At 42.0% G+C, this 21,163-nt stretch overlaps 1 protein-coding gene across 17 annotated transcripts in view; it reads left to right on the plus strand.

Annotated features, from left to right (window-relative positions):
* The window catches only part of nf1a (neurofibromin 1a), a 330,336-nt gene that overhangs the window by 34,726 nt on the left and 274,447 nt on the right, over positions 1-21,163 (plus strand). For all 17 annotated transcript variants that reach the window (XM_038814507.1, XM_038814511.1, XM_038814513.1 and 14 more), the window contains exons 2-4: positions 7,171-7,314; positions 8,755-8,838; positions 15,316-15,506. In XM_038814507.1, the coding sequence (XP_038670435.1) occupies positions 7,171-7,314; positions 8,755-8,838; positions 15,316-15,506 (419 nt within the window). The remainder of the gene's footprint in view (positions 1-7,170; positions 7,315-8,754; positions 8,839-15,315; positions 15,507-21,163) is intronic.

Below are 21,163 nucleotides of genomic sequence, written 5' to 3' on the forward strand. Positions count from 1 at the left end.
CCCACCTTTATTAACCCCCTACTCTAAGCAGTTACCAACGCCCCCAAACTGGTGCCCTTGCATGAAGCCGCCTCCATACGCTCCTATGCCGCCTTCTCCCCGACTCCTCTCAAGCATTACCTTTCTTACTCGCGGGGTCTTTCCCGCCCAAACAAAGCCAGTGATCACTTTGTTGACCTGTTTAAAAAAGGACCTCGAATAAAGATGGGGGAGACATTGAAACACGAACCAGGAATCTCGGGAGGACCGTCATCTTTACCATCTGCACCCTCCCAGCTAATGACAACGGGAGCGCGTCCCATCTCCGAAAATCGTCCTTCATTTGGGTCTACTAGCCGGGCCAGATTTAATTTATGCAGCCGGTCCCATTCCCGCGCCACTTAAATGCCTAGGTACCTAAAGCTTCCCCCTACTAATCTAAACGGCAGCTCCCCCAATCGCCCCTCCTGTCCCCTCGCCTGGACCGCAAACATCTCATTTTTCCCGTATTTAGCTTTTTCCCCGAAAACCGGCCAAATTCCCCTACAATCATCATGATTTCTTCCATCCCCTCTAATGGGTCTGATACATACAGAAGCAGGTCGTCTGCATGGAGCGAGAATCTGTTACACCCCCCCCCCCCCCCCCCCCCCCCCCCCCCCCCCCCCCCCCCCAACCCCGGACCAGCCCCTTGAGGTTCTCAGAGCAATTGCCAACGGCTCTAGAGCTAGCGCGAACAACAGTGGGGAGAGGGGGCATCCCTGTCTCGTCCCCCGGTGCGGTCTAAAATAAATAAGATTAACTTTCAATGGGTTTCAGCTACCTTTGTGTGGTCAGGTTACCACAATAACTAATTTAGAAACCCAGACTGGCCCCACACGGGACAATTCTCACGCGCCATACCCCCCCCCCCCCCCCCTCCCCCATCTCTCTCCTGGTCCGACCCCCCATCCCCACCCGCTCTCCTGGTTACTCTGCACTGATGCAGCTGGGGGCACGCTTCGCTGCTCCTGCCTCGCCCAGCCTGAGGGAGCAAGCTTGGTGAGATGGAATTTGCAATTTCAACGTGGGTAAGTCCATCCAGAGTGGCAATCTGCCGGACATTGCCAATCCAAGGAAATTACAAGGCAAAGTCTATAGATTTATAACCACCCCAGCTATGGATCAGGCATTTGGTCATTAACTGTGGGGAGTGTTTGGAGGCTTAATCATCATTGAAGCCATTAAAGGGTTAATCGTTTTGTGCTTCCGTACCAATTTTGAAATTAAATTCACTAAAGAAGATTCAGTTCATGGTCTTCTGTGGTGAAATCCTTAGCATCATACACAACTGGCTCTGGCCTTCCACACACAAGGGAAATGGTTGGACTTTGACCTCTAAGGAATTCACTCTGCAAGTGAAACAATGTGTCCACTGTTCAGTGGGCAGTACTTTTTAACATCAGTTTTAACAAGTTGAATGCTGTGTGGACGGGTTTCCTGTATCCGTCTGAATAGCTTGTTGAAATTTGGCCTGGAAATATTACTGAAGAGAGTCACAATATCGAAAAGAATGAATTGTATTTGGAGGTCAAAGTTGCATTTGATTTGCTTGTGTACTTGGAAATCAAATGTGTAGATTGCAAATAAACTCAGTGTCATGTATTTTAGTTTGATCCTTGTAAGATATTGGAGTATTACTTTATAATAATTTGTTGAACAAATAAGAATTTGCCTAAACTTATTTGTACAAAGCTGAGTTACAAAGTGCTTTTTGTACTATTTTGTAGCTTTTGTGGGAAGATGGTAGTGTAGTGGTACTGTCGTTAGATTAGTATACCAGAGGCCCAGGTCATTCTCTCCGTACAGGAGTTCAAATCCCACCATGGCAGCTGGTGACATTTAAATTTAATAAATTTGAAATTTAGAGCTAGTCTCCGTAATGGTGATCAAAGTGCAGCACGGTGGCGCAGTGGTTAGCACTGCTTCCTCACGGTGCCGAGGTCCCAGGCTCGGTCCTGGCTCTGGGTCACTGTCCGTGTGGAGTTTGCACATTCTCCCCGTGTTTGCGTGGGTTTCGCCCCCACAACCCAATGATGTGCAGGGTAGGTGGATTGGCCACGCTAAATTGCCCCTTAATTGGAAAAAATGAATTGGGTACTCTAAATTTATTTTTAAAAAAGTAATGGCGATCATGAAACCATCATGGATTATTGTAAAAATCTATCTGGTTCACCAATGTCCTTTAGGGGAGAAAATGTGCCATCAGTACCAGGTCTGACCTACATCTGACTCTTAACTGCCCCCTGTGAGTCACTTGTGTCGCAATTAGAGACGGGCAATCAATGCTGACTGTGCTCAAAATGTCCAGGTCCCATGAAGAAATAAAGAAAATAAAGTATTAAGTGTGTGTTGTGATGTTATGCCCAATATTTATTGCTCAATCAACATAGCAAAATGATCTGGCCATTACCACAGTGCTGTGTGCATCTTAGCTGCTGCGTTTCCAAAATTTCAGGTGACTGTGCTTCAAAAAGTACTTTATTGGTAGTGCAGCTCTTTGGGACATCCAGTGGTGATGGAAGGTACAATTTCAAAAGAATAGGAATGATGATTATGGGAGTGTTTTTAAAAAAACTTTTGATGCTCTGTTTCAGAATTGAGTGCTTTTGTAGTTGAGTATTCAAGCTGATTGAACTTGGTCTTTTGTTTGGAAATTATTTTTGTTTCATTTTTCACATTTTATGCAGAAGTTACAAAAGACGAGCACTTTTTTCTAACATAGCAGCCCCAAAGCAACAGGACTAACTCCACAAAAGGCGAATAACACTCGTTTTCCCCCCCCCCCCCCCAACAGTTAACAGTGACCAATTCTCTAAAGTATAATATAAACAGCTGCCATCTTCGATAGAACCCCTCAATCAATCCCCCTCAGGGTGTATTTGACCGTTTTGAGGTGCAAAAACTCCCATCAAGTCCCTTAGCCACGCCGAAGCACTCTGCAATGTCGCCAACCTCAAGCCCAAAAGGATCCATTTTTATGCCACCAAAGAAGCAAAGGCCAGAAAATCCACTCCCGACCCCGTCTGCCGTTCCAGAACTTCAGAGACCCCAAAAATCACGGCCTCTGGGCAGGGTTCCAACCCCACAGTCAGGATCGCTGACTTAAACTTGGTTTTAACAATGCACTACCTTGCTGCAGCATTGTGACAGAGGTCTTTTCTGGACCAGCCATTTGAAGCAACCCATGTAGCACCTGATATATGTGCCTCGGTTGGAGTGTGTGTTGTTAGAATCCCAGGCGGGAAACTCAACAATTTACAATTTGTATGCCCCAGTAGTGACAACACTGACCAATAACTCCATTGCAGTGTTAATGTAAGCCTACTTGTGACACTAATAAAGATTATTATTATTAGGTATCTTTTTTGTTCAAACTTTAATTTGAACACAGAATGAGTCACGTTAGCAACAAAGTAACAGCTTACAGTTATTAACTAAAAGGAATAACTGTTACTTACTCCCTACACCTGCAACTATATATATTCTAATTAAGCAAACCGATATCGTTCAAAAGTCACTTATAAATAAAGTTATTGATCAGGTTACTTGCATTTCTCTGTTCAAAGATCTTGGAGAGAACATTTCGGGAGACAGCTGAAGCCCTGTCTTGTCACAATAAATTCCTGTGGCAAACTGCAAAACTACAAATAGACCTGGCGTCACCCCTTAATTACATCATAAGGCATTCTTTGGTTTCCTCCCATGTCCCATGCCCTGTTTATCCAGGACTAAGCACCATCTCTCATAAATCACCTGCACCTCAGGGATTCTCCAAAAACAACAAAAAGGTTCCATTAACCATCTATCTGTAAACAAGTAAATGGTCCTCACTTTTACGACCCCTTAATATCAGCTTTAGTTGACATACTGCCTGTATGTATCTTAAACCAAGCTGTTTAACAGCATCATTGCAAAAAATACAAAACATATGATAATTTCCTACATTCATCAGTGTGTTGTGGTGGGGTATTTTGTAAGTGGACTTAATGTATGGACGGGGGGGGGGGGGGGGGGGCGGGGGAAGAAAAGGGCTGTTCAGGAAATGCTTGTGTGGAGGATTGGGTGTGTTGCTGTGTGCGTGGGGAGTTGGTTTTAATTTTTAATTAAAATTTTTTTTTTTTTTTTTAAAAGAGTACCCAATTCATTTTTTCCAATTACGGGGCAATTTAGTGTTTCCAGTGCACCTGCCCTGCACATCTTTTGAGTTGTGGGGGGCGAAACCCATGTAAACACGGGGCGAATGTGCAAACTTCACATGGACAGTGACCCAGGGCTGGTATCGAACCTGGGACCTTGGTGCTGTGACGCAGAAGTGCTAACCACTGCACCACTGTGCTGCCCTAGGGTAGTTGGTTTTTATGCGCATTTGTATGTATATAGGCATTGTATATGGTGTATCTGAGTTGCCGATGTGTGTAAATTGTGAATAGAGTGCTAATGCCTCAGAAGGCATTATGTGCCTTGTGAACAATTTTGAAACCTGACAATTGTGTTAGGAAATAGGTAAAAGGTGTGAGAGCTAGATTTGGAGAATGCAGAACCTCATTTTATATGGCTGTGAAGTAACAATTTAAAGCAGTGACAAATATTTCTGGTACTTTGCTGAGTTAGCTTTTAACATTCATAAGTGATAACTAGATATTTTCTGACTGTGCCATTGAGCACTTTTGCGTATTGTCATTTTGAGATATTTTCCAAGGGAAGAACAAGATTTCTACCATGAGGGACAGAAAATACTGATTGTAACAACACATTCTTTTCCTGAGAGGGACCTCCCCATAACCTTTTGCTTTTTTCTGCTTAAGCATTCTGACTCTTTGGATCATAATTCTATATTTGGCTGGTAGTCAGGGATTTGGAGTCCAGTAACTGCTTCTGTGTGTTTCACATTGCAACTCTGTGGAGCCTGCACGCTTGCCGATAGAGCGATTGATGACTCGTTTGGTTTTGGCAAGTGAAAAGCAGATCTGGTGAAGTGTAAATTGGCAGATTGTGAGCCAATGAAAAAAGACCAATCCATTAACTGTTTCTTGTCAAGAGATAATACACCTAATGCGAATGAATTTTATTTAAAATGTGAAACCTTATTATGGGATTCATGATTAAGGTGCCTTTTGATTGTAGAATGTGAAGGGGACGTTGCTTGCTTCCCTGGTATCCACCTACGTGAAGCAGGAAGCTTGGCTTAACTTTTTTAATCTGTCCCACATTACCCCATCCTCATTACAGTGAGCCAATTTAACTAACAGTTAACTGAAGCTAGGGCAGCACAGTGGCGCAGTGGGTTAGCCCTGCTGCCTCACGGCGCCGAGGTCCCAGGTTCGATCACGGCTCTGGGTCACTATCCGTGTGGAGTTTGCACATTCTCCCCGTGTTTGCGTGGGTTTCGCCCCCACAACCCAAAAATGTGGAGGCTAGGTGTATTGGCCATGCTAAATTGCCCCTTAATTGGAAAAAATTAATTGGGTACTCTAAATTTAAAAAATATGAGTTAACTGAAGCTAGGCTCAGCCAACTTGATCGGAAACTATGGCCATTTAGTTATTGTTCAGACACTCATGAGGAGTTGAGCTGTTGGTCTTGACCTTTCTGCCATGATATTTTTACAATAGGTATTGGTGATAAAAGGGTGTTTTCTGAATTTGTCAGATGTTCAATTTTGAGATAGGCAGGAGAGAAAAGTATTGGCTTTTTTTTGGGCATAAATTAATATCGAATCAGTTTTGAAAACCTGTATATGCAAAAATAATACCTCTGAACCTGTTTAAAAATGCGTTGCCCATTTAAGATAAATGAGGAAATTTATTTTCCTCTGAGGATTGAGAGGCATTGGAACTCTTCCTCCAAACGTAGCAGAAGCAGAATCTTTGAATATCTTAGACAGTGTGATGAATGTAGAAATTTGTCATATATTCGATTTTATATCTTATATTAAAAGACTGGGTTAAGATGTATATTTGTTGCAGTAATAATATCCAGGCTGCGTCTGCTAAAGCTGTAATTAAGTTGTAGTAAAAGTTGAGGCCATGATTAATTCCAACCACTTACTTGATTACAGATAAAGGGCTAATGAGATACTGTTATAATTTCTGGAGATTCCTTGGAGAGCAGATAAATTTTGAGGGGTTGCATTTAGTCCTAGCTAAGCAGGTCATGTGACATCTTAGCCAGATACAGATGATATAATTAATGGGAGAGCCAGGTCTGTCTGTAGTTTTACAGGTTGCCCATAGGATTTGAGTCTGATTAATAGAAGGATTTTAAGTTGAACAGCAGTTTTGCCAAAGGCTGCTAGGTTGAGCAGAAATGTAGTTTCTACTCGATGGGTGTCTCGTTCTCTCCAAGAGAGAATTGACCAACACAATTAAGCAAGTAATTGTTTGTGGCATTTGAACTGTATTAGGTTGCTTAATTTGAGTTAGTAGCAGGAAGCTTTTCCTTGTGTTTAAGAACTGTTTAACTGATCATTGTAAACCTATTCTCTTTGATGTTAATGTGGTTAATTCTGTGTTTGAATTAAAGTTTGTTTTGACATAAGATACCTATTGGCCAGAGGCATCACTCATGGGGTGAAGTATCCTAATTTTAAAAAGATTTAAATAACCAATTCATTTTTTTCCAATTAAGGGGCAATTTAGCACGGCCAATTCACCTACCGTGGGTCTTTGGGTTGTGGGGGTGAGACCCACATAACTCCACATAGACAGTGACCCCGGGCTTTGATCGAACCTGGGCCCTCAGCGACGTGAGGCAGCAGTCCTAACCACTGCGCCATCGTGCCGCCCCACTGGGGTGAAGTATCCTTTCCTCAGAGTTTTACAAATATAAAAAAAAATTGTTTGTAGTTCTTGTCCGGTATCCTAACAAATGTTGGGTCTGAGCCGGTATTTTAAGAGCAGAGATAGATAGATTCTTGGTAAGGGGACGAAATGTTATCAGGGGTAGGCAAAAGTATAGAGTTAAGGATAAAGCCAGTTCAGCTATGATCTTATTGAATGGCAGAACAGGCTTGAGAGGCCAAGTAGCCTACTCCTAATTCATATGTTCGTATGAACCAAGATCATGCAAAGCTTTTAAGTCTAGTTTACCTACTATGTGACATTTTATTTGAACACAATGAAATGACATTTCGCCTTTTTCCTTCCCCAGCTTCCAATTAAAGGTGGGCAGCAGAATACACACTCCAAAGTTAGCACCGAACACAACAAAGAATGTCTCATCAATATTTCCAAGTATAAGTTTTCCTTGGTCATAAGTGGTCTCACCACTATCTTGAAAAATGTAAATAACATGGTAAGTTTTCTGTTGAAACATGATTGATTTTCAGCAAACGGTGAAAGCAATTTAGGGTGGGTGTGTGGATTTGTAGAGTTGATAACTTTGATTTTCCACACCACCCCAAATCAATTAATTTCTGAGAAGATCTATCAAAAGAAAACCGGTGGGGCTGAGATGGTATCAATGATTGGAGATGGTAGGCTTGTATGTATGATACTTGGAGTTTTAGATTTAGCTTTGCTCTTGTGACAGTTGACTAATTGAAGTGAGGGACCTGACCATCAGGATCGAGTCAAATGTCTGAGGAACTTTCATTTTTGGATAGCTGCTGTAATGTTTCTAGGAAATGTGATCAAATGTTATCAGGACCTTGAGAAACGGAACCATCCTTGCCTCTTGAGGAATTGAGAAAAAGATTAAGACATTCAGTTTTCCTTTCTCTCTCTTTCTCTCTCTGGAAAAAACATTAATTGGGATGCTGAAATATAACCCTTGCTCAGTCTGCGTTTGGCAGCTTGATGATACTGAAGCAGAGAGAGGCTGTGGTTCAAATTGGCAGCTTGCCATTAGGGAAAACCTAATAATGTTAGCTGAAGGTTGAGTGTAAATTCTTACAGTGCACCTTACCAGTTGGCATTTTTACATTGTGTAACTCAGTACGTTTTAGCTGCTGGGAAAATGATGCCAAAATTACTTCCTTGTGCTCTCCAGTCTTTACAATTGAAGTCTGTTGCTTGGTTCCTACAGACTAATAGAATCATTTAATCAGTTCCTTCCTTTATCTGTTCTGCTTAGGCTATTATGGTGCACAGGATATAAAGACCATTAACTGGTTCACCAGTGAGGCAATGTATTAATGTTGCGTTGTTTTCATGTAGTGAACTTAGTTATTTCATGATGCTTTAGAGAGTAAATTAATCTCATTTTGTGATCTTTCACATGTCAGTCCATCGTATCAGATCATGTTATTCTTCTAGTGTCATGAAGTGTTATCAAAATTTGCCCATATTTGACTGAAATTGTTATTAAATCGAACTGTTCAAGTTATTGATCTTGTAATGTTCTCCAATCTGTGATTGTTGAACAGCTTTAGTCGACGATACGGAAAACCACAGATTCTGTAAGGTGATTTTCATAATGTTTATGATGAGACTGTGCCAAGGTATTTTCGTTGCAGTGTCCTGTTAAAAAAAGTAAAGAATGCTTTGTAATGGTGAGGAGTTGCCATTAATAACTGCCACTGTTTGTGGTGAATGAGTAATACATTTTGACCATCAAACATTCCATGCAAATTGCCACACAAAAAGAAGTTTCAGCAATTGGGCAATACGCTGGTTTTTAGTGGGACAATCATTACTTGTTGATTTGGCTGCTTTTCCGAATACTATGGGGCTTCCTCTGAATCTTGGGGAATGCTGTATGGGGAATGTTTAACATTGTGCTTTGTTCACATAGCGAATATTTGGAGCAGAAGCTGAGAGGAACTTGTACCTTTCGCAGCTAATCATATTGGATACATTGGAGAAGTGTCTTGCAGGAGTAAGTAACAAGTACCCTGGATTTAATTATGGCTATATAAGATTAGGGAAAATTTTATTTTGTGGATAGAATTGTATTTATAATTTCCAAATTGCGGTGGAGCTTTGTCACAAAATCTATTCAGATTTGAACAATACAACCATCGTTGTGGCTCTAGATGTTCATGCCAAAAATGGCATTACTTGTTCTAATCATTACCTGGTATACAAAAATAGGCATTCTTGACAGATCATCAGCAAAGGGAGATCAAATTCTTTTGGAAATAAAGCGTGATCACCATGTTGGTGCACACTTCCCTCTGGTCACAGTCTTTTTTGGATGATCCAGGGAAGACGTAGCTTATGCGAATGTGAGAATACTGGTCAGTGCAGTGGAATATATCCTGTGCATTTCTGGTGAAATAGCTAAAGAATAGTATTGACAATACCATGAGGGCCAGGTTGTCTGCTTACAGTCTTGGTTAAATTCTGGGATGCCTGGGATAAGCAAGAGGAGGATGAATGTATCAGTGTTGATGTGGTTTTTGGTTAGCAGTTAATTATTGATTTGCCTCTTGTAGGATGTTTTGGACATTTGGTGTTCTGTGTTAATTTCCGTACAAATATAATGAAGCTCATTTTTGATCCATTCACCCTGACGAAGTGTCTTTAATTTCCTTTGAAAAGACCAGAATAAATTTGGCCCTTCAAAGTCGTTGCACTCCCAGAAGCAGCACAGATATTTTGCTTTAAGGGTTCTCTTGTTCTGAGGTTACCTGGGTGGTTGGACAAGATTTTGAACTGCCTCTGCATTTGACTTGATGCATTTTGGCAGAGTTCCTCATGTTGCTTTCTTGCTCCAGCTGAGAGTAGAGCTTACTTGGAACATAGAACATAGAAAAATACAGCACAGAACAGGCCCGTCGGCCCATGATGTTGTGCCGAACCTTTGTCCTAGATTAATCATAGATTATCATAGAATTTTCAGTGCAGAAGGAGGCCATTTGGCCCATCGAGTCTGCACAGGCTCTTGGAAAGAGCACCCTACCCAAGGTTCACACCTCCACCCTATCCCTATAACCCAGTAACCCCACCCAACATTAAGGGCAATTTTGGACACTAAGGGCAATTTATCATGGCCAATCCACCTAACCTGCACATCTTTGGACTGTGGGAGAAAACTGGAGCACCCGGAGGAAACCCACGCACACACTGGGAGGATGTGCAGACTTCGCACAGACAGTGACCCAAGCTGGAATCGAACCTGGGACCCTGGAGCTGTGGAGCAATTGTGCTATCCACAATGCTACCGTGGTGCCCCAGGTTAAAGTACAACAGGTTTGTTTCAAACCGATACATGCCTTAAGTTCACCCACCTTATTCCTGATGCTTCTTGCGTTGAAGTAACACAGTTCAATCCATCTCTGTGCTTGCAAAGGAGACACACTTAGTTGCTGGACTACAAATCCGGTTCCCATTCCCCAGCCAAATTAGTTTAAACCCTCCTGAAGAGTACTGGAAAACCTCCCTCCCAGGATATTTGTGCCCCTCTGGTTCAGATGCAACCCGTCCTGCTTGTACAGGTCCCCACCTTCCCCAGAATGCGCTCCAATTATCCAAATACCTGAAGCCCTCCCTCCTACACCATTCCTGCAGCCACGTGTTCAACTGCATTCTCTCCCTATTCCTAGCCTCGCTATCACGTGGCACCGGCAACAAACCAGAGATGACAACTCTGTCTGTCCTGGCTTTTAACTTCCAGCCTAACTCCCTAAACTTGTTTATTACCTCCACATCCCTTTTCCAACCTACGTCATTGGTACCAATGTGCACCACGACTTCTGGCTGCTCACCCTCCCCCTTCAGGATTGTGAAGTCACGATCCGAGACATCCCTGGCACCCGGGAGGCAACGTATCTTCCGGGAGTCTCGCTCGCGACCACAGAATCTCCTATCTATTCCCCTAACCATTGAATCTCCTATTACTATTGCTTTTCTAGTCTCCCACCTTCCCTTCTGAGCCCCAGAGCCAAACTCAGCGCCAGAGACCTGGCCGCTGGGGCCTTCCCCCGGTAGGTCATCCCCCCCAACAGCATCCAAAACGGTATACTTGTTTTGAAGGGGAACGGCCACGAGGGATCCCTGCACTGTCTGCCTGTTCATTTTCTTTCCCCTGACTGTAACCCAGCTGCTCTTGTCCTGTACCTTGGGTGTGGTTACCTCCCTGTAACTCTTCTCTATAACCCCCTCTGCCTCCCGGATGATCCGAAGTTTCTCCAGCTCCAGTTCCCTAACACTGTCTCTGAGGAGCTGGAGTTGGGTGCACTTCTCGCAGGTATAGTCAGCGGGGACACCGGTGATAACCCTCACCACCCACATCCTACAGGAGGAGCATGCAACTGTCCTAGCCTCCATCCCCTCTTACCTTACAGAATATAGCTGCCCTGTGGACCAACTGGACCTCCGCCCTCCGTCTCTGCTCCCAGTCAGCTGCACTCTCTGTGAACTCCTGGCTCCCTTCTCGCTCTTTGCGGAAATGAAATGAAAGGAGTGCCTTGCTCCCTCCTCACCTAACTCCCTCAGTCAGCAAACTCTCACTATAGCACTCAAATGCACTAAATTCAGCACCCAGTGCAAACAAAGTCTGCATTGTTACTGTGGAAGGAATTGTGGGGTAGAATCCATGATCGACAATTTGTGAGCTTTACATCTGTACTTGTTTTATAAATGACTAGCTGTTTATAAGTGTCATTTTCTTGGTTTAGATTAATAAACACTATATCGGTTCCTGCTAAATTTGCTAAAATAATTTAGCTTCTATTTCTACTGAAGAGGTGAAGGTGGATAGTTTGACACAGGAGGGTATACGGCAATTATTGCAGGGATAATTTGTGGAAGGATTTGGGTTGGCTAACATGGATGCTTTTGAATGAGTCCTCACTGAGCCAGCTGCAGCTATTTGGTGGACACTGGGAAAATAGTTTCAAGCTTCATTTTAGGAGGAAGCTTAATATCAGTTTTGAGGATAAATATTTTCGGTGTGCAGTTCTAAATAAATTTACAATAAACTCGTGCGGCCCCATCTAAATGACTGACGCAGCCAGACAGAGTTTGTCAAAAGGGGATTTGTAGATGGTGAATTGACATCCCACTGCTCTGCTTTACTTGTGGCTGCAATGCTCCATGGCGCAAGCATAATGATTTAAACCTCTTCTGTGCCTGAGTAAAAGGAGAGCAACTGACTGGTTTGCATAAAAAGTAGTTCTCACTGGCTTTCGATTGGGTGTATTAATTGTCTTGTTAATCGTGTCTTGGATGTCCTCTTAAGAGCTGTTGCCTGTAAACAAAGCAAATACTGGCAATATTTGGCTGTGTTGGGTTCCTAAAGCTTTTCTCCCCCTCCCAGCTCTGTGCAATGTACATAACTAATTTCACTCTGAGGTTTACAGTAGAACCCCAAACTAATGTTAGAAGTTCAACAAAGAACAATGTTCCAAGGTGCTTAACAGAGGTACAAGTATGTCAAAGGGAGGGTGACCAAGAGGTTAGCCAAATAAGTGGGTTTTAAGTGGGGCCTCAACAACAACATTTAAGCAGCTTTTCAAGTAGCAAAACTTAGGGCTGGGGGAGAGGTAGGAGGGGTGAAATCAGTTAATTCCAGAGTGGCATATAGGTACAGTTGCAGAGGTGGTGTGAAGAAGGAATAGATGTCCGAGCAGTGGAGAGCTTTTGGAGTTGGGTTTTAAGGCTGGAGGAAGTGATATGACATGACTGGCAAAAGGGGCAGCATGGTAGCATGGTGGTTAGCATAAATGCTTCACAGCTCCAGGGTCCCAGGTTCGGTTCCCGGCTGGGTCACTGTCTGTGCGGAGTCTGCACGCCCTCCCCGTGTGTGCGTGGGTTTCCTCCGGGTGCTCCGGTTTCCTCCCACAGTCCAAAGATGTGCGGGTTAGGTGGATTGGCCATGCTAAATTGCTCGTAGTGTCCTCAAAAGTAAGGTTAAAGGGGGGGGTTGTTGGGTTACAGGTATAGGGTGGATATGTGGGTTTGAGTAGGGTGATCATTGCTTGGGGGCCGAAGGGCCTGTACTGTTCTATGTTCTATATATGAGGAGGAGTAAGGCCATGAAGAGATTCTAAATAGCAGGATGAGGATTTTGAAATTGGAGAGCTACAGTTGGCCATCAAGGACAGAGCGGTTCAGTGAGCTGGGCCTGGCGCATGATAGGATAAGGGCAACAGAGCTTTAGATAAGCACGATTTGTGGAGGGAGTAGGTTGAAAGGCCAGCCAGGAGAACATTTGGGAAAAGTTGAAGCTGGATGTGAAAAAGGCACGAATGAGGATTTCGGTAGCAGACAGAGTGAGATAAACATGTTGAAACCATGTGGAGGAACAAGGGAGAATCTATCATGGTTAGGGCAGGGAACAGGATGACTTAGTATGAAAAATAGAACATTTAACAAAAAAAATCTGGTAATACATCAGAAAATTAAAATGTGGGAAAACTGAAAACCTGGAATAGAGATCTGTTTTATTCAATTTGTGTTGCTTTGCTTAGTCTATGAATTGTTTGTGAGTTGACTCTCATTGATACAATTTGTCTGAGCAATCTAACAGAATCCAACATAAATTTAAAAAAACAACACTTAAGTACCAATAAACTTCAAACTATTCAGATTGGCTAGTTGGCAACGACAGCATGTAACTGAACCGAACAGGCCCCAGGTTTAGTTCCTCATTTATGTACCAGCTGATTTCAGTGGCAGTCAGGACATGACTATTGACCTCACCGCCTCCTGATCAGGAAAAGGCAAATTGGCTAGATTCTTTTGCTATGACCTCTTTGATTATGTGCAGCTTAAACTTCAGTTGAGGAAAGGGTTGGGATTGCACACGTTAATACACCCAACTGCCCAAGTCAAAGTGTTAATGCTCAAAGACCGAGCAATCAATGAGGTACTGGAGGTACCCATGTGATGGTACCCAGCACAAATCAATTTGGGAAGAGAAAACCTGGATACAAGGTCTCAACTAAAAAATTTGAGAGCAACCTTTTGATGGAAAAGGACCATTAATTTAGGGTTTCTTCTCCTGTGGAATCTTGAAAGGCATGACAGTTTCTCTCTTGTGTTGGGAATCGCTTGTATTTACATAAAGTCAGTAGAGTTAAAAATGAAGGTTCACTTTTTGTCTATTGAGTATTCTTAATTTTGAATTGCATACCACCACTGGCTAAAGATGTCTTTTACAGGTGTTTCCTGATTCTGGTCTACACTTGTCTAGTTGGAGGTTCTGTTGGGATTACATCAGGGCCGAAGAGCGAGGGGTGTCAACATCTTTAGTTTTAATATAGTCTGCTGTTCCCTTTTTACCTCTGGGATGTAATGCAGAGGATTTTCTAAAAACAAAAAAAAAATTGCCTGCAGTTGCTCTGATGTGAAGCCAAGTATTGTCCTTCAGTTACATGCCTCTGTGTATGTTTTGTTTTTGCTTGACCCTATTTCTGGGTATGTACAGGAAACCTTTGCGTTGTCTGGTTCTGACTAATATTGTTTGGCCTGCTAGACTGGACAATTATGAATAGAATGTACCTGGCTGTAATTTTAACTCCTAGACACTTTAACTCCTAGGCATTACTACTGCCACAATTCAGGTTTAATTTTGGACAATCCTATATTCTGGGTACTCATTTTGTCTTACTGCTTTACAAATTGACTTACTTTCCATCATATGCACTTTGTAAGGCTGATCTTTAAATTTCCTTTCCTTTCCCTTTTCCATTTTGCAAGTTAATTTCTCATCCTTCTATTGCTGAGCTGCACCTTGCACGCCATTTCTGAGCAGTCAGCATTTTTCCTGGTTGCACAGATATGTACTAAAGTTGCATCGGGTGGCGCAGTGGTTAGCACTGCTGCTTCACGGCGCCGAGGGCCCAGGTTCGATCCCGCTCTGGGTCACTGTCCATGTGGAGGTTGCACAGTCTCCCCATGTTTGCATGGGTTTTGCCCCCACAACCGAAAGATGTGCATGCTAAGTGGATGGCCATGCTAAATTGCCCCTTAATTGTAAAAAATGAATTGGGCACTCTAAATTTTCAAAACAAAGTTGCATGGATGAGCCTGCCCTCTGATTTTCTGCTCCTAACTTACATGACTTTCAATCCTGAGCAAATCGGCTATCTTCTCCAACCGTACAAACCATCATTCTTGTCTTCTCTTGTCTGGGCCCTCCTCTGGAGCTTTCTTCTTCCTCCTTGCTCCCCACCCTCAAAGGCTCCAAAAAAAACCTACCGCTGTAGGTTTTCCAGTTCCACAAAGGGGCATTAAACCTCTTTGTTTTCTAATTTTGTGCTGTTACTTAATTGCAGTGATAATGCTCAGTTAGTTTTCTCCCCAACCCTGAAATCAAGTTTCAGGTTTGTCCTTGAGTGCATACTTAGCATATACAATTTGTGATATTGATGCGCATGTAACCTTCAACCTCCTATTGATTTTGTAGCAACCCAAGGATACGATGCGGCTTGATGAGACGATGCTTGTAAAACAGCTACTGCCAGAAATTTGCCAATTTATCCACATGTCCCGTGAGGGAAACCAGCTGGTAGCACAACTCCGGAACTCTGCTTCTGGGGTTCTCTTCTCCCTGAGCTGTAATAACTTCAATGCTGTCTTCAGCCGGGTCTCCACCAGGTCAGTGTGATTTACTTTGTTTCAGGTTCTGGTAATGAAACTAGAAGAATGCTATTAAATGATTTTGATGGAATTAATTCCTGATGAGAAAATAATTTGTGTCCCAATGAAAGTTCATTTATGTGATGAATGTAAGAAATTGTCATTTTATGTTTTTAAGTAATGTTATTAAAACTTGCTTTAAGATGCATGCAGGCAATGTGACTACCAGAACTATGATTAAGGTGTTGTAAAAGTGAGATAATCACTTTGATGGTGAAGTGTTCTGCTAATAGATCTTGAGATCCTGTTTATAGATAGCTCGCTGATGGAATATTGTTTAAGTTCGAAGGACCCCTGGGGTGTAGATAATTTGAGGGGTATTGTGCTTGGTCCTGGCTAAACAAATCAAGGGACAATGTGTAAGAAGAGACAGAAATATGCCTTGGTTACAGATGATGTAGTTAATGGGAGGAGCCAGGTCTGTCTGAAAAGTAAGTTGATCCTAGAACTCATCTACATAGTTGTTTCAGTTTAGTCCTGAATGATGTTCTCTCCAAACATTCCGCACACACAAAAGCAAGTAGAAACCTGGTTGTTTATGAGTGGTATTTTATTTTGGTTTGCTTAATTGGATTATAGCAGCAGTTTTAGGAAGTAAGTTGAGGTTTTCTCTTAACTGCTCAGTGTAAACCTGAGGCTATTTTGCATAGTTAAAGGTGCCTCCTATTTTTCATGAATTAACTTCCTTGATAGCTTAATTGGAAAAGATAGTACCTTATGTAGAAAGACCTCCAATATGGATTCCTGGATTTTTGCTGTGCGTTGATCTTCAGTGACAGGGCTGTTTGAATTTAGTCTGTGATCCATGGTTTATCAAGTAGTAAAACAGGGTTTACAGGTGTGAAAAGATCTGCATTGGTACGTAAATAATGAAACATTTGTTTTGTATTGTGCTTCATTTTGTACAACAAATGGTAGCCTTGGCATGAGCTGGGGCTTAATGGGTAGCGCTGTTGCCTCTGAGTCAGAAGGCAGTGTTGCAAAATAGATTTTTAATAAACCGCCAGAAAATAAAACTTAGCTGCAAAATTATTGACAATTTTGCTGGTTCATTTAACATACTTCTGGGAAGGGAACTTGTCACCCATTACCTGGTCTAGCCTAAAAATGATGTTACTCCCACAGTATGTGGTTGACTTTATTGCCCAATCATGCCAATGACAATCAACTAGAAACAAAACGTTATGTTTAAATTCCTGGTACAGAAATGACCTCGCATCAGTACCTTAATATAGTGCAATTATTGCAAAGTTTTTGGTTGTGTTTTGGCCACATATTTTATTATTGATTTGTTTAATGTACTATCTTTGTGCTAGATGCCTGGCAGGAAATCTGACTTGCAGTATGTTTATTTTTAAAAAAGTTTAACTTTGACAGAAATATTTAGGAAATTGCAATCAGCAGCAATTACAATTTGCTACAAGAATTTATTTTGCTGAAGGAACATTGAGCACCATGCCACCTCCCTCTGGCATATTCAAACAATATAGTGTTGAAGTTTAGATTGTGTATATTTTGGCTTCCCCCTGCTCTGCTCAAGAAATTTGGCCATTAATGTGCAAGCAGAAAGTTAGTCACTTCGCACACCTAGTCATGGTCTGGCAAAGACTTTGAATAGATGGGAGCAGCTAACGGCCCCCTTGTGTGGCCATACTGTTAAAAGAAATATGGCATTTTTTTCATGAGGAAGCAATTTCAATTTGTTTCTTAACTCCCTTCTCAATTGAAAGTTCAACACAAACATTTACAAATACTTTGAGGAGAGTGAAATTGTAAAGGCTCCCTCATGGGGAGACTGACTTGTGATGTTTGTTCATAAGTTATCCTGTTGGCACCACTCCTATAGACATTTATTTTTCACTTTGCGTGACTTAGCGCATCCTCTCTCTTATTTGCTGAACACTGCAGCTTTGTGCATTGCCACTTTCCCCCATTATATTATTTAGTCAAACTCTTGTATGCTATGGGCAGATGGTTTTCTCCATTGTTGTATAGCTTCAATGGACAGACAGTTAATGTTTGCACAGTTTCAATGGACAAACAGGTAATAAGCTAATTATAACAGAGTTAGAAGGGCAGCATGGTGGCGCAAGTGGTTAGTACGGGGTTGCCTCACGGCGCCGAGGTCCCAGGTTCGATCCTGGCTCTGGGTCACTGTCCATGTGAGTTTGCACATTCTCCCCCTATTTGCGTGGGTTTCGCCCCCACAACCCAAAAGATGTGCAGGATAGGTGGATTGGCCATGCTAAATTGCCACTTAATTGGAAAACATAAATTGGACACACTAAATGTATATTAAAAGAAAAATAACAGAGTTAGAAATGAAAATACTTGCTGTAAAATGAGGAATTAATTTTGTAATATTCATTAAATATTGACAGCAGTTCAGAAAACTTCTGTTTTGTATATTGTCCACACTGCTGCATTGCACCTTGGAAGCACAATTTTGAGATGATCATTGAATCTCAAGTGGTGTTTCACCTGCACAGAAATGAGCACCAGCAGTAAAGCATAAATTTTGAAATAATAGTTTATCTCTTTTTCCATCTCTCTCTCTCACTCTCTTCTCTTGCATGTGTACCACAACGAAACAGCTAAATGTATATTTCATTGGAATGGGGGTGGGGTAGGTGCTGAGCTGAGGAGAAGAAAAGAGTACCTTTTAACGAGTCAAAATATTTAGTGGCAATTCGATTACAAGCGAGCTTTCCTGAAAGCCATTTCTGCTCTATTTGATGGCAGTCATTTAAGTGGTCCCCTTATGAAATGAAAGAAAAATGAAAATCGCTTATTGTCACGAGTAGGCTTCAATGAAGTTACTGTGAAAAGCCCCTAGTCGCCACATTCCGGCGCCTGTCCGGGGAGGCTGGTAAGGGAATCGGACCGTGCTGCTGGCCTGCTTGGTCTGCTTTAAAAGCCAGCGATTTAGCCCAGTGAGCTAAACCAGCCCCTGTTAGATTCACTTCTTAAGTTCTGGACATAAGCTGACTGATTTTCAAAGTTGAGTAATGCATTGGGTAATTCCTGCATCCTTTAATGATGTAGGCCTCCAAGTTTGGTCAAACTGGCACCAACATTGCTGACCTCTTAACCTCCTATTTTCCTGTTTGACATATTTTAAGCCTTGTTGCAGCAGCTGGAGGATTCTTGGCATGTCATAACACATTCCCACAAATGGATGAAGGTTCCATTTTGTGTGTAATCCCAGTGCTGTTTCATGGGGTGTACATCTGTAAGCTTATTTGCTTTGATGAGAGACTTGGCCATCTTTGAGAAGGTAGGGTTTGATGCAGCTGGTTTATTAATTTATTTTTGCAAAGTTGTAATTGATGCATAATTGTGATTCGTGGTTCTTTTGTGGCGGAAATACCAAGTTAAAATTGTACGTTTTAATTCCTTTATCAGTCTTTTAAATTTTTTTTTAGAGTACCCAATTCTTTTTCTCCAATTAAGGGGCAATTTAGCGTGGCCAATCCACCTACACTGTACATTTTTGGGTTGTAGGGGTGAGACCCACGCAGTCTCAGGGTGATCCGGGGCTGGGATCGAACCCAGGTCCTTGGCGCCATGAGGCAGCAGTGCATTTTTCAGTCTTCAATGAAGTTTTCATTTCAACACATTTTTTCTTTCTGTTTTGTCATTTCCTTGTATGCTTAGAATTTGAAAAGGTGGCTGCATTTTAAATCTGTGCGTGAGGTCATAGAGAAATGTTTTGAGCTGAATTTCTGAAATGTGCTGTTTTTAGAAGCATGGTTTAATTGGTCCTCTGCGTCGTAACGTTGAGGATTCCATTCCCATTTGAGAAATTTGAGGCTATATGATTGAAACTCTTTAATAATTCTTGTTTCATAATTTGAACTTTTTAAAGTATGAGGGTTGTGCAGGTTTCTTTGCGGATAAGGTGGATTGAGGGCTTGTCCTGTCCACTCTGGGCATTCATTGTCTTTGTAACTTAAAGAATGGAATAAAAATGTAATAAGAATACCACTCTCACTATGCAGCTATTTGGTACTTACTTGAGATTATTCTGGGAAGGGGATTTTTAAAGCAAAAGTGAATTAAACTTGCGTGACAGTATCCTTTATTCTTTACCCCACTGGTTATTTGAACTTCTGCTTCGCTCCCTGTTTACTTAATTCAGAAAATCATAGAATCGTAGAATTTACAGTGCAGAAGGAGGCCATTCGGCCCATCGAGTCTGCACCGGCTCTTGGAAAGAACACCCTACCCAAGGTCCACACCTCCACCCTATCCCCATAGCCCAGTAACCCCACCCAACACTAAGGGCAATTTCGGACTCTATGGGCAATTTAGCATGGCCAATCCACCTAACCCGCACATCTTTGGACTGTGAGAGTAAACCGGAGCACCCGGAGGAGACCCACGCACACATGGGGAGAATGTGCAAACTCCACACAGACAGTGACCCAAGCCGGGAATCGAACCTGGGACCCTGGAGCTGTGAAGCAATTGTGCTATCCACAATGCTACCATACTGCACTCCACATCACTGCTTTACAAATATAGGATGGGCAAGACACCTTTTTCCTGTTGCGAATGATGGGTCTATAACTTGCTGGTTCTTGTGTGAAGCTTATTATAATTATGATTTCGAACCTGAAACTAAAAGAAAAGTGCAGTAGATGTCATTGAAAGCAATTGGGCTTTTTCAATGGGTAATGTTGTCAAATGTTCTGGCTTTTTTTGAGGTGTTGCAGTCTACCTCTAGTGTTATCCCAGCTGTGATTATCTTATCTGAAGAAAGGCTGCGTATAAATGCCAACATACTTCAACCCGTTTTGAGCATTTTCTGGTGCTGTGAACTGTCTCCTTTTGTCACTGCCCCTTTTCATAGGAAATGCACCAAACAGCTTTGAATCATAAGATGCTCTGCACTGATAACAGATGGCATGTTGATTTGGATCAAGGTGATGGATACAGCTTAAAATCTGAAACCGTTCTGAGTCAATATTGGTGCGCAGTCAGTAGCATGATTCAACTTAGTACTACAGAGATGCATACAATTAATCAGTTGCAACATCTTAAAGAGCTTTAAAAAAAAGACTATTTTAGGTTGAGATTCAAAGTTCTTCCTGTCGTTGGCTCGTCACTATCAGCAAGAATTTTATAAATTATTTTTCTTTAAAGTACTTATTTGCTTTTCAAGATCTCTCATTCATTTAACTTGTTTTCAGATTCAGTGTTTGTGTCAGTGAGAGAAAATCCAAGATGACTACATCTGATTGATGTGAAACTCTTGTTTTTGCGAAGGTTCCTCGATCTTGGCTGTTGCAGATAAATGCAAATTTGCTCCTGTGGGCATTCCATACAATTCCACTTCAGGTTTAAAATTTCCCCAAATTTGAAGGGAAATATATCTGTTGCATTGTGAATTTAAAATAAGTACTTGCAGCTAATGAATTCCACTGATTCTGTCAGTGGGTGATATTTGCCACTTTTTCTGTGCCTTGTCTTTTCAGAATAAACTTACAGTAGCACCAATTTCAAAACCTCTATCAATTATTGTACTACTGCAGATCTTCAGTAGAAATTGGATGTGTATCATGGTCAGTGTTTAGCTGCTATGTTTGGGCAAACCTGCGTTTCCTGCTGAT

This window comes from Scyliorhinus canicula, chromosome 12 (genome assembly GCF_902713615.1).
Source record: "Scyliorhinus canicula chromosome 12, sScyCan1.1, whole genome shotgun sequence".
NCBI lineage: Eukaryota > Metazoa > Chordata > Chondrichthyes > Carcharhiniformes > Scyliorhinidae > Scyliorhinus > Scyliorhinus canicula.